Source organism: Ips typographus, linkage group LG4, assembly GCF_016097725.1.
Source record: "Ips typographus isolate SLU linkage group LG4, UJ_Ityp_2.0, whole genome shotgun sequence".
Taxonomy (NCBI): domain Eukaryota; kingdom Metazoa; phylum Arthropoda; class Insecta; order Coleoptera; family Curculionidae; genus Ips; species Ips typographus.
The window spans coordinates 5,270,993-5,285,342 of record NC_138425.1 but is presented as its reverse complement, the minus strand read 5'-3'; the positions used below and the strand labels follow the sequence as shown (position 1 = coordinate 5,285,342).

The 14,350-nt window shown below is 32.6% G+C and overlaps 1 protein-coding gene across 2 annotated transcripts; it reads left to right on the top strand.

Moving 5' to 3' along the window:
- The first annotated feature begins 108 nt into the window (after positions 1–108).
- On the top strand, positions 109–12,581 carry LOC145728676 (uncharacterized). Of its 2 annotated transcripts, XM_081979088.1 has the most exons (24): positions 109–355; positions 1,345–1,434; positions 2,076–2,284; positions 2,338–2,634; positions 2,688–2,877; positions 2,936–3,223; positions 3,282–3,602; positions 3,727–4,044; positions 5,061–5,408; positions 5,465–5,791; positions 5,857–6,183; positions 7,206–7,526; positions 7,577–8,209; positions 8,264–8,590; positions 8,646–8,957; positions 9,013–9,312; positions 9,366–9,692; positions 10,715–10,858; positions 10,918–11,106; positions 11,199–11,381; positions 11,482–11,620; positions 11,684–11,770; positions 11,827–12,018; positions 12,071–12,581. In XM_081979088.1, the coding sequence occupies exons 1-24, from the start codon at positions 298–300 to the stop codon at positions 12,411–12,413; spliced, it is 6,270 nt and encodes a 2,089-aa protein (XP_081835214.1). In that variant the 5' UTR covers positions 109–297; the 3' UTR covers positions 12,414–12,581. The 2 variants fall into 2 exon arrangements, with proteins under 2 accessions (XP_081835214.1, XP_081835215.1); XM_081979089.1 differs by lacking the exons at positions 5,061–5,408; positions 5,465–5,791; positions 5,857–6,183.
- Positions 12,582–14,350: the final 1,769 nt, after the last annotated feature.

Here is a 14,350-nt window from a genome sequence, read left to right as displayed (position 1 = left end):
CGGTTGTGTAACGATTCGAAAACGCGCAACTTTTGCAAATCAGATAACAATATTTATCTTCAGTGTATTTCCAGTTGTGATGTCAGCAACATTGACAATCGAGAAGTGATTTTGGACAAACATTTTTAAAATCTAAGTTTTTCAATTGCTAAACCATTCAGATAAATAATAATTGATCTGTGTATTGAATAGAAAAAAGGAAATTTTGCTGTTAATCTCAATTTGATTAGATACTGAATTTTTTCAGTTGTCAGTTGAAAGTTGTAGTTAAGTTTGAAATAACGTGTGATGTGAAAAATGGACATGTTTCTTATATGCTTAGGGATTATAGTGCTGGGTGCTTCTAGTACCAAAGGTAAGTTGTTATTTTAGATATCACTAAACTTTACGCTAAATCAAGTGAATAAACAGTTTTGTTAATTGTTTTACTGTTAGATTAATTACTTTGTTGTCACAGTGAAAAGATTATAGATGTTTATTTTCAAAACAAGTTATTGAATCTAACGTTAACTTCTAGTAAATTTTAGCCGTTTTGAAGAAAAATTTTAATTGTGCAAAACAAACCTATTTCCAATGGATATTCTGTACATAAAATAAAATTTTAAAAGATAACTAATACCTTTTTAGAATTGATTTAATACAATATGGGAATTACCAATTTACCTACAACGGGCTGTACTTCCTTCCTTTATCATTTTATGAAACAATCGAGCAGGTCCGTCATGGGAAAATTCAATATTTTGCCATGTTCTGAGAATGCAAAAGACGTTTATTGTTCTTTCTTTTTCTTAAGTATCCTAAAAGTATCATGTTTTGACTAAATTTACCATTTTTGTTTTGTCAAAAACATTGATTTTGAGTGGCAAATGGTAAGATCGAGCTAAAAGACAAGAAATCTAATCAATTCAAAAAAATTATTCAAGTTTCTCATGTAGGCATATTTTTAAGGCATAAGTTTTGACTAACTTTTATCAGTGTCTTGTTTATGTAGATCATTAAATGATCGTGGAAGAATCCTATGCTGCCAATGTGTATATTGCGAGCAGTTTCGAAGTGTTTTTGTTGTGTTTTGGATTCTACCCAGTGCACACTCAATATCACCAAACAAAACATCATTTAAAAAAAAATTAAACTTGGATAGTAAATCTGTGATTGATAACTGTGAAACACGTGATCTTGGTAGTAAGGATCAAGTGTGGAAATCACCATTTTGTGTAACTCGAATCATTTGCGAAATCTGCTAGCTGCATTTGAAAATTTGCTAATGAAAATGAATTGTTAATGTCATTTTCAAGTAGAAAAAAGTGTAAAAATTTATTAACAAACTGTATATCTGTATTACAGCACAAACTTGCTTCTCAGAGACAATACTAAAACCCCAGATAACCGATACTGATAGAGGAGTTATATATTCTTCGAACGTATCCGACACAGGTGAGTTAATACTATTTCAAATGATTTATTACAATAATGAATATAACTTTTTATTAGACTAGTTAATAATGCCTATATAATTTTAATTCACCTATACATATACTGTTCTTTGTTTTTTTATGACCAACAGATTTAAGTTCATCAGTTTTTTAATCGAATTGAACATAAAAGACGACATTCTAATTCATTTGAAAAGATTTGTCTGAGCGTAAAAATTGCAATCAGGGTGGAGATGGTAACCCACTCTTTAGTCTTGTTGAGTGTTGAGTTTATTGAAATATTTATCTCTCCTACCTGCGAACATGGACTTTTTTGGACATAGGTTTATTCACGCAAATAACTTGTCTATAGTTCCTATGTACACTGCAAGTTTATCCAAAGTTACCGTACACTAAAATAAGGATAATAAAAAAAACATTGATGATAACACAGTCGACAACATTTTTATGATTAATATAAAGTTCTGATTTGACTGTGACATCTAGTACCTGAACTGTCACATTCAAATTCCAACTAGCTGATTTAAAACAGGTTGGTCAAGTCAGCCATTAGATCTCATTTTGGTCTCTATACAACATATTAAAGTTTTAAAAGAGATAGAGTATAGAAAATAATTGGTGCGATAATGAATTATTTTTTAGTAACAAATGTGACCTGGTCAGTAACTAATAGTGGTACAGGTATCGATAATTCAGTACTGGAATCTTATTTCAATTTCAACATAAGCGATGGTATGTTTTGGATGTACACAACGGAGAGTTTTGACTCATTTAGTGAAAACGCATATTCAGATGAAAGTTCTACCAATGTTCAGTTTGAATTATACTTCAACTGTGACTCAACAGTTGTGGTAAGTATAATTTATAAATTTGTCCAACAAATAATTGACACAAACATTTTTAGATGGTTTTTCTACTAATTCAAGACGGTCTGTCTTATGCCCCTACGTTTTCACAACCAGAATACGAATTTATAGTGCCTATGCCAATAACTAAGTATTCAGATTTTACTTTGAACAGTGGAGAAAATGTTATAGTGAATGAAATTAATTTTTCTAATAAGAACATGACATTTTCAATTGAACCTGATCACTTTGATGTATCATCGACAAAAATATCGAACAAATCATTTAAAGCATCTTTTCAGGCAAAAGAACTATTGCAGTTTACTGAGAATCAAACATATACTTTGACGGCTACTGTAAGTCTCGTTTAAATCTAGATAACACCTATTTAAAAAAGTTATCATCGTAGAATACCGCGGGAAACAAATCGTCCGTTCAACTGACTATTATTATCAACAGTGAAGATGGTTTAGATACTCCGTTGTTTAACCAACCTTATTATTTATATGAGTTTTCTGACAACACCTTGATTTCTAAAAGTGATTCCATTAAAGTGACCTCGGGTAAATCAAATAATTGCACTTATAAACTAAACGGAGGTAAAATTTTTTCGAATGTAATTTAACATTATAATACATCAACTGGATTTTTTTGCAGACTATACCGGTTCGTTTCAAATTGGATATAATAATGAAACCTCAACTTTTGAGTTGAGTTTAAGTACAAGCAACACGTTGTCTGAATTGTCAGGTCAACTATTTTTGTCCCTTCTTTACACTACAGACGCAACGACCACCACTGCTATTATAGTTGATATCATTGATCTAATTCCATCATTCTCTCAAGACTATTACAAAGGCGTATATGATGCCTCAACAAAAGAAATAAGTTGGACAAATGAAGTACTAGTTTATCCTAGTGATGTAGAAGTCAAACTGGATGATGGTACTAATTATTGCAACTCTATAGATGTATGTTGTTAAAACAATATAACATTTTTCAGATGTGTCAGCACTATTTACCTTCGATGATGACAACACAATAAAACCAACAGATGCTCTTTCCGACACTGACTTTGATGACAATAACAATATCATATTTAGTCTGACGGCTGTATCAAGCACTAAAAACGAAACCAAAGCGACAGTATTAATTTCATTAAAATCAGAACAGGTTTCAAATGTATTTCAGTTTGACCATATACTATATAATGCTAAATACGAGGTAACTAGCGACAGTGCTACAGTGACTCTAGATGCTGATTCTAAAATTGGATTTAAAAATCTTGAGGATTTTACAGGACTTGTTATTACAGTGGATTCTGGTAAGATAATTTTATAGTGTTTGTTGTAGTATTTATATGTTTGAAGTATAATCCTTCTTTGATAGCAAAATGACAATTCATACAATTTTTAACACAAGTTTAGCACTAATCTTAATTTTGACAGATTTCAAAAAATATTTTGACGTCATATTATCTAATGATGGAGAGTGGATCATCAACGTAACAAACAAGCTTACAAACACTATCCTACTTAGCAACACTGAACTAATAATCTCCTTGACGGCCAATAAAACTTTGGATGGAACTACAGCAGAAGCAGTTTTAGTTGTTTCTCTACCAGACCTGCCTTCCATTCAATTTGAAAAAGCGTACTATAAAGGAACTTATAAGCAAAGTGATGATGAAGATACAGTTGTACTGGATGAGAAAATTGCAATTAAAGGAGTTGACGAATTGGACGATTTGTCTGTTTTGGTTGACGGTAAGTAATTTTATTTCTACTTTTTATGCACGTACAGTCAGATCAGATATAAAGTTATTTAGTGATTTTTTTAGTTATGTTACAAGCAAAATAGATAAAGGGTTGATGTTATTTTATTCCAAAATGAAAAATAGTCCAGCAAAACAGATTTACACATTCATTTTGTTCTACAAATCAATAAGCTCTAATTTATTATCCAAGTGAATACTTCCACAGGTTCTATTTGAACGGCTTCTTATCCAAATTTAAATGGAACATAGTAGAGTTAAAGTGACAGTTTTCAAGTTATTGAAATTCCTATTTTACGGTGTAGCATATAGAAATGTAAGACATATAGCAGATTGCCAAAAACCAAGAATGCTGAACCTAAAGTAATGGAAAAATGCGAGGAAATTCTAAAAACTCCAAAAATTAAATTGTATAACAATTTGCTAATTGGAAAGTAAAAAACCAAACAAGGAAATAAAATGCACACGTTTAAAGAAGAATTAGCTTTAAGCCGAAGATTATCTAAAGTAAAGTAAGAAAATAATATAAGTAAAAGCAAGAAATATATTTTTTTACAACCAAGTGTAATGAGAAATTAATTGAGCAGTCAGTAATCTCATCCTCAGACGATACTTTAAAGTCAAGGCAGTCTTGAGACTTGAAAATCTTTAAAACAGCTCCTTCAAAGTATTTAAGATATTTCCACCAACTGCCTCTTGATGTGGATGTAGTTATCAGAATCTTTACTTTTTGAGAGAAAATCCACCTTTTTTTGCAGGTACCTTCATATCAAACTTAAAGGTGTTACTAAAAGATTAAAAATAGAAAAGAAGAGGGTTTCACTTTGTGCTCTATATACATATAATGAAACTTTCACAACAACAAATTTTCCAACATTTAGAACAAAATATTTTCTCAAATACTGTCAAAGAATCATTCATACTTAATATAAAAAGTGTTATTGCTTCGTCTATCTTTTATGTTTGAAAATAAAACAAACTGGATATAGTTATGGTTTTTATTTTCAGGATATGAAAGTTATCTTAAAGTAACCTGCACCGCAGATGGGTCTTCCTGTCTTATAAATGTTAACGCAAAGTTAGATAACTCTACGTGGAAAGACAACGACTATTTAATTCTTACCATCACCGGCACTGGTACTAAAAACACGTTACCTGCTACTAGTCAAACAGTTTTAGTGCTTGATTTACCATCGACAAATCAAGTGGAAATTAAATTCGAAAAAACCTATTATTTGGCCAATTACGTTGTAAGTAACGACGATAATAACAATGATACTGTTGAGTTGGTAAATGATGAGCAATTGATACATTTTTATAACAATGAACAAGTCAGTGTTACGTTTGAATTGGACGGTAAAATATATGATGTGTTTTACTTTTTCATGCATTGTTAATACGAGTGTTTTCAGCTTTTGAAAATAATTTTGAACTGGTGTGCAGTAATGATACTTGGCTATGCAGTTTGGTGGTTTTAAATAACTTAGATGAGTCAATTTTGGCAAATAGTTCTCAGCTGGAACTTACCATAATTGCAACAGCATCCAAGCAAAACATCACTGATCATACCGTTTTAATATTGAGTTTACCAGTTTCCCAACCAGCTAGTATAGAATTTGAAAAAGCTCACTATTCCGTTGAATATATTAGAAATACTGAAAGTGATAGTGTTACTTTATCTGAGGGAGATATAGTGTTGAAAAATTCAGAAAATTTTTCTATACAATTTTCATTGGAATGTAAGAGAGTACCTACATATTATACCTACAGTTTCAAATGGTTTTAATTGGTGATCATTTTCTAGCTTATAGCGAAGTTTTTAGCTTGATTCACATAAAGGATACTACATCATGTATATTAAGCATAAATCAAAACCTAAATGATTCAGTGTTTACTGCTCACAGCCAATTGGTACTTACCGTAACCGCTACAGCGTCAGAAACAAACTCAACCAGTCATACAGTTTTGATTATAAACTTACCGACCACAAACGGATCTGAAATTACTTTCAAACAGTCCCATTACTCTGGACAATACATTTGGAATTCTAAAAGTGATTCTGTGGAATTACTAGATGGGCCAATAAGTTTGCAAAATCCAAATGGTTTGACTGTTCAGTTTAAATTTGATGGTAAGGGGTTATTCAGATTTATTTACTTTAAGTTATTCAAATAAAGATGTTTATCATTTGGTGTCTACCTATCTGTAAATGCACATATTCCTGTAAATCAGTACTAGTTACAATGGCCTCTAGCTTTACAGTGTACAGCCAAGCTTTTTTTCTCTTCATGATTTTCCAACAAATGCTAAGGCTATTTATTTCCTACAAGCAGATTGGCATAGAAAGGCCACATATAAAAACTCTTCCCGTCCGGGGGAAATCAGCTCATTCATTACACACTGGGACTTCCAAGGATTAGACAGGAATGCAGATATCCTAGAAGCCCAAGGCAAATATATGTACCCTACAAACGAGCCAAAACATTCAATTCATTGGAGAGAATATTATGTTCATCATTAAAAATATTGTTAATTTCCTTAAATCACGGATAACATAGGTCAATCCAAATTTCAGTCATACGCAAAAGAGTTAGAAAGAACCATATGTACGTTTAACTGCAATTGGAGAATTCGATACACCTATTCTAGCTCTGTGTTTGAGAATGAGGCAATAACTAGTATTGTAGTTAATTTTTGAGAACCATGACATCCTGAATTAGCATATACAAACTCCTTTTATGTAGCCTTTAGATTCTGTATGTTTCAATCCTTGAGGTTCATATACAATTCTTGGCAACACAGATTCAGATCAGACTCCTGAGACCTGAGAAAAACAAAAAAGGTATAATAACATATTTAAATATAAATTTATATTTTGCAACATCCTCTTCTATTGAGGAACCATCTTTTAATTGAAAATGGAAAAACACAACAATATAATTGATTTAAAAAATGGACCTACTTGTTTATTTTATCAATTCAATAAGGGAAGATTGATTGAAACATTTGCTTGGGTTAAAGCAGTTTAAATCTGTAGGGATAATAGATATTGAATAAATATAATAGTAATATAATTAAAAATTTGAGTCTTGACTCTCACAGTAGTTACACAAATAAAAACTAATAACAATAAAAAAATATTTTTATTTTCAGATTACAATGGAGCATTAGCTTTGAAGTGCGTAAACAACTTCACCTCATGCAGTATCACGGTTGACAATAAGTTGGATACCTCTGTTCTAACCACTAACACTCAATTAATACTGACTATAACTGCAACCGCATTGGATGGAGCTACAACAGATCATACTGTATTAGTTCTTGACTTACCTGATATTAAAATTGAGTTTGAGCAAGTCTACTACTCTGCTAGATATGTTTTGGATTCTTCTGGAGAAAGCCACGTCACTATACAAAGTGATCTAATTTCTCTCAAAAACGAACATAACTTGAATGTTACCTTTAACTTTGACGGTAATACAGTTCCACTTAACAATTACATATTAAAAATCATAACTTTCTAGGTTACGACGATATCTTCAACCTATCCTGCCAAAATGGAACCACTTTGTGTGGTATAACAGTCTTGTCTAGTTTAAGCAGCTTGATTTTAACAACAGAAGCTCAACTAATAATTACCATAAACGCTGTCGCTTTGGAAGGAAACCTAACAAGCAAAACAGCTGTCATCCTAGATTTACCAGGAAATCCTCATTATCTTAGTTTTGGCAAGACTTACTACACGGGAGCATATAAACCTGAATCTCTTAAACTTGATGAAATATTAACTTTGAGCAGTCCAGATTATGAGAATATTACGTTCACTTTTGAAACTTTTAAAGACAGTTTTGAGGTGAAAGCTCTGACTGATGTTGGCACTTACAGCGTAAAAGTTAATGAGCCTCTAAATGAAACGGTTTTATCAACCTATGCGGAAATTATTGTTGACTTAACAGTGGAAAATATTAATACCGGAGACACAGCTTCAACAGCACTATCTTTGAAGCTGCCCTTATACCTGAATGATGTATTTGAATCCGATCACTATGAGTTTGAATACCTTAAAAGTAGTAGCGATTCCACTTCACCTGGCTTACAAATCTTAGGAGAGACAATTAAAATTAAATCTCCTGAATACACCAACTTAGTAGTACTAGGTAAGTAGCTACGGTTGATTCCATCAGGCTAAGCTTAATTAACTTGTATTCTAGGGTATGAAGAATATTTGTCTGGAAGCTGTGACAGTGACACTCTTTCCTGTGCACTAAATTTACAGAAAGAGCTAAATGAAACTACACTGAGTTCGACAGAAGTGTTAGTAACATTAGTAGCTTCAACTCCTGACAACTTTAGCACTGGAAAATCGGTTTTACTCTTAAGCCTTCCTCCGAAAAACTCAACGTTTGCTTTCACAAAGTCTTTCTTCCGGGCTAATTACTCCATTCAGTCGTCTGGTACAGAACCTGGTAGCTTAACATTACTAGACAACATTAGTTTAGAAGGAGCATATACTACAGGAGTTGAAATTATAGTTGAAGGTCGGTGCATTTGGGTTTGATACTTGTAACAGTTTTATTAGTTGTGTTTTTGCAGACTATTCTGATTATATCCGCTTTACATTGTCTTCATCGGAATGGACAGCAGAAGTAGTAAAAAACCTAGAAGCAAATATTTTGTCTGAAAGTAGACAACTTATTACTTCATTAATTGCCAACAGTCCTGACGGAACTTCAGCCGCCAAAGCTACATTAGTTATACAACTTCCAGACGAATCGACTATATATTTTTCTAAGTCACTTTATTATGGTAACTATGATATCAGCAACCAAGTTCCACAAGTTATTTTAGCAGACGACTCAAAAATTGAAATTTCTGACATGCAAAACACTCAGATTTCTTTGGACTGTAAGTACCTCAATAAAATTCTCAAGTAATGCAGTTAGATTAAAGCTTTTTACAGCCATGTCTGAGTATTTCGAAGTAGTGCTAAATGGTACTACGTGGGTAGTTGATACCCGAAAGGCTTTAAACAGCACTTTCTTAAGCCAGTATTCTGAACTGAACCTTGAAATGTCAATCGATAAAGCTGGCGTGTCTTACGGGAAAGCTGTGTTAATAATTAGACTACCATCACTACAATTCTCTAACGAGTTTTACGAGGCGACATATGCAGTAGATAACGATGGCAATGCAAACTTCACTACAGAACAAATCAAAATTGATAACATTGATTCAAATTACGTTGACGTTACATTAACTGGTGCGTATGCAATATCATTTACGGAATAAAGCAATAAAAAATCTCTATTTCAGATTGGACCAACTATTTCTCAGTTTCTCTAGTTGATGGAAATTACATCCTAGAAGTGAAACAAAAGCTAACTCCAAATATTACACAAAACTACGGTACTTTGGTAGCCAATTTAGTGGCTAGAAGAATATTGGACGACCAGATTCTAGCCACTTCAACCTTAATAATCAGTTTAGCTAATGTAAACTCTACCGACACTCCAAGCTTTGCTCAATTTACTTTCTACGGTCAGTACAAGAATTCTGACAGTCCTACAGTTAGTTTGGATCAACCCATAAAGTTGGCTTATGATAACCAAGCTGTATTGTCGAGTGTCTCAATTGATTCTTGTAAGTAGCGTTAATAGTGTTTTAAGAGCTGGGCTGCTGGTCAATTGTTGACAGAAAAAGGGTCAATTGTTATTGCAATGCTAGGACCTTTAAAACTGAAAGAAGAATGACTGAATAACAAAAGAGTGTTGAAATGTAGTTTGTTAAAATATACAGGAATTGATCTCATTTACAGAAGACTAATCCACTTTGCACGTAAGATAGTCGATTGTGTCTGTCTACCAATTTGATACTCTAAAGAAAAGTTTTGAACACATGTCTTGAGTCTTTCTATGGGTATATTGATAATAATGTGGCTGAAATATTTCTTTCAGACTATTTACCCGGTTATACCCCTCGTTTTAAACTTATATTTATAAGTAGGCAACAAGTAATATTCCATTAAGAAAAAAATTAGTACAAACGAAGCACTAGAAGATTTCTTTGCTCTGGGACGCCATTAAGTTCCATCGTCTAAAACGGGATGTCCTGAATACGTGTCAAATATTGTTTTAGCAGAAAATGATCTATTTAGAGGAGAAAAGTCTGTTCCATTGCCTTTCTTTCTGGAGTTTGATTATAAGGAAAATTCAAAATAACGTGTAATTTTTCACTCTTAAGGACAGTCTAAAGACATAAGATTGAGTGTCCTAGATGTGGTCTGATCAGTTGTACCAACTGCTTCGAGCCAACAGGTGCAAAATCCTTCTAATTTCCGATCAGTTACATCTATAATCATTTTGTTGGGACTCATAAAATTTGTATTCTTCTAATTTCAAGACTTTACAGTTTCTGGATTGATCTTGTTCTTGATAGTATCATCATCAGTGAAGATATTGGACCGCATTAAGTCCAAGTGCAAGAACGTTTTTTGACTTTGATATACTTTATGTTTCTGCTATATGTACTGATCTCTTAAGATCAAATCTGAACTTATCTTTAAAATCAACATTCAGTTGACCTGAAGTTTTTATATAAAATTCTCATTAAATACTGAGACTTTTTACTATTCCTGCTTTAAAAATCACTAACTTTACTTTTAGCTTCTGGAGAGTTTGGTTCTAACTTCGAACTACAAACGGAAGATTATAATAATTATACAGTAAAAGTGCTTGATCCTCTAAGTCAAGAAACAATCGAGAACATTTCAAATATTGTTTTGACATTGATTGCTACTTCTACTCAAAGTAGGTGAAAATGCGCAAGCACATGAATCGATTATTTTTATTTTTGTATTGAATTTTAGGTGTATCAAGTTATGCAACATTAGTGATAGAGCTACCTAAAGCAGTACGAAACTCTTCCGTTCAAGTGGAAAATCAAGAAATTTTATTTACTGGCACGTACGAAAATGGCATTTTGGCGTCTCCTACAATCAATTTGAAGTTTGCTGACAGCACTGAAAATGAAGATGTTACAGTAACAATAACCAACGGTAAAACTCTATTATGTCAAAGCAATAACAAATTACAGTACACACAACTTAATTACATTATTATGTTATAATAAGTACAATTACATTTTTAGACCTAGGAATTGATGATGACTACTTCCACTACAGTTACGTTAATCATGCCTTAACGATAGAAATGGATTCTTTACCTGACGACTTATTAACTAATCTCACTGTAATACCTTTGAAATTAGCTATAACAGACAGGAGCACACAAGACACTGTTCATGCTGTACTGAATGTGAATATCGGTAACGGTACGTATTAGTTGATTTGGTAACTGCATTGGATCATTTAAAAAAATGGACACTATAAAAATATGAATTTATTTCAAAATTAAAAAAAAAAACCGTTTAGATACGGGTTCTGACGCTTCTTCAGCCGACAATTCCCATCAACGTGCTCTAACAGGACTTATTGTTGCCGTCTCAATATTGGCGGCTTTGTTAGCTTTATTGCTTTTGGCAGGATTTGCTTATTGGTTCTTTAAGCTAAGGTAAATCATCCATTGCTCAAAAGAACAAAAGTTGAAAACTCATGTTTCTTTACTTTACTACAGAAAATCGGGTGATGTGGATGAAGAAGCTACTCCTGCAACTACAACCACCACTTTCACAAAGAAAGAAGGAAAAAAACCTTTTGGAAGGTAACAAACAACCACTCATTAACTTTACGAGATTTAAAACAAGCTTTCAAAAATAGTTTTTCCAACGGTCAATTACGAAGACCTACCGGATTAGCAGTTGGTATACCCAGCCCAATTTTGGAAGACTCAACCGATGAACTTGATAATGAAACACCAGCAGAGTCACCTGAGCTAGACAGAAAAGTTGCCTTCAACGATAACGTAGAACAAATAGACACTATTAATGATGAAGATGATGGCAATGACAGGTATACTAATAGTACGCAATCCTCAATTTTCTAAAACAATATTCAATTCTAGTTTGCAAAGCGTAGCTGATCGGAGGCCGACAAAGTTTGTTTTTAGTAATCCAGTGGGGAATGGAATTTTAAATCTTCCAGATGATAGGAGAGAATCTTCCGACTACCATCTTCAAGAAATTCCTGAAGAACGAAGACGTTCGATCGGTTTAGACGAACCTGAAGGCAAAAAAGCTGTTGCATTCGATGACAATGTGGAAAGAATGCATATTGATACTGTTGAACCAACAGAAGAAGAAGAAGAAAGTGATGAAGATAGTGACGAGGATACAGACAGGCCACAAAAGTATAGAGTAGAAGCGGAAATGCAAGTAACAGATCACGAAAAATTGAGTAGTCTCTAAGTTCCCATATGGTGTAAAATAATTTCGACGTTATAGAACCTCATGGACAAGTTATTTTTAAATAGTCATATAAGTAATTTTTATTTATTGCTTTATTATTACATGTAAATAACACACATGTAATTTCACTTGAGTTTAATTAAAAATCAAGAGAATCTTATATTAAAATCTAGTATGATTTGTCAGTAAGTATATCTAAATTTTCCAAATTTACAGTTTTTTTAACCTAGAAGCTTCAAAAAGGCCAAATGAGAAAAACTTTAATAGTGCCCTAGTACAAAACTGCAGGTTTGAATCATATAAATGATATACAGGAAGGACACAAGGAAAATTTTGAACAACCAGTGTGGTCCTGTGTGGTTAATTTCTATTTTACCGACCGTTGACAACGCAGGCTTTTCTGTAACTTATCGATTGTCCTGAGAGAGTGACCAAAAACACTAGAGCGTAAACTGATTGTTTCCGCCATGGAAACTAGGCGCAAACATACATTACACAGCTATGTGTGCGTAAAGAATTTTTTTTGCAGCATAAAGACTACATTTTAAACATTTCCTTATAAGTTCTCCAATGTAAAGGTAGTTAAAAGTAATACATTGTATATGAAGGGTGCACGGGAAAAACAAGCTAAGTCAAATTTTGAAGTTTTTGAGTACAGCAGTTTTATCTCTAAAATCGTTGTTAACTGGTCACCTATACGCATTAGAAACATAAATATTTTTTTATATATAAAGTAGCATGCTTTTTTATTTAATATAATAATTACAAGGTGGTTGTTGAAGAAGATACAAAAATAGGTCTTGACTTAGCCTGTTTTTCACCAGATTTATATTATAAATATTAAATTCGTCAAACTTAAGTAGCAAACAAGGTAATTCATAAATTAAAATGTATGTCAAAAAATAATTAGTTGAAACCTTGTTTTTTTTTGTTGATAAAAAATTATTAAACTAATTAGTTACTAAAAAGATTGAAAGGTAAGTAGGTCATTCCCGTGTACGCCTATCCTAAAATATGTTCTATTAGACGACGTAGCTCGTTTTTCTTCTGACTAAGTTTGGACCCTGTATAGCATCGCTATTGTCTATCGGGTGACACTGTTTTCTCAATTTGGCCAAAAATTGACTTAGCTTGTTTTTCCCGTGCACCCTTCATATGTTATTACCAGTCGTAGAACCAATTTCAGTCTTTGGAACCCACTGTACATACCTATATTTATTATATGCTTGACGCAGCCTCTGATAAGCCTAATCCCGAATTTAATCTGCAACAAACACTTCTCTGAGAAGTGTAAATACATTTCCAAGCTTCTCATGTAATTTGGTTATTCTTGAAAAATTATTTGTAACTACATGACTATAAAGTACTCATCATCAAGAATTAATTCTAAGTATTGATAAATTGAATTGAGTATACGTATTCTGCAGAGCTATAATTTGAAAAATTAGCAATGTTTTTAACATTCTTTATAAAATCTCTTTCTAAAATTACAAATAAGGTTAATATTGGTGTACTAAATGAACTACCCTGATGTGGATGAACATTATTCTAGAAAATGGATTAATAGGCTTTCAATTGAGCTACCAAATTCTCCATACCTACTCCTAAAGGCCCCAGATTTGTTTCTGTCTAAACATCAATAGACTGGGATTTTGATGTTGGAAACTTGCCAAAAGTCTAAACTTACTTACTATATAGAGGACTCAATAAATATTAAGCCATAAAAATTGCAAACCAAAGTGGCATATTTTATAGGAAATACGTAACAAACTGATAAGGTCAAGTACCCATACAAAATATGCAACCTCGTCCCTGTTGATTATCGACTACTCGTCAATAAAATCCTGATATAAAGATGTATTATTGATGTGTGCCAATTACAGAAACACTACACATGTCAAACATATGTTGTCTCGTCTTTTCAATCATTGGAAGCT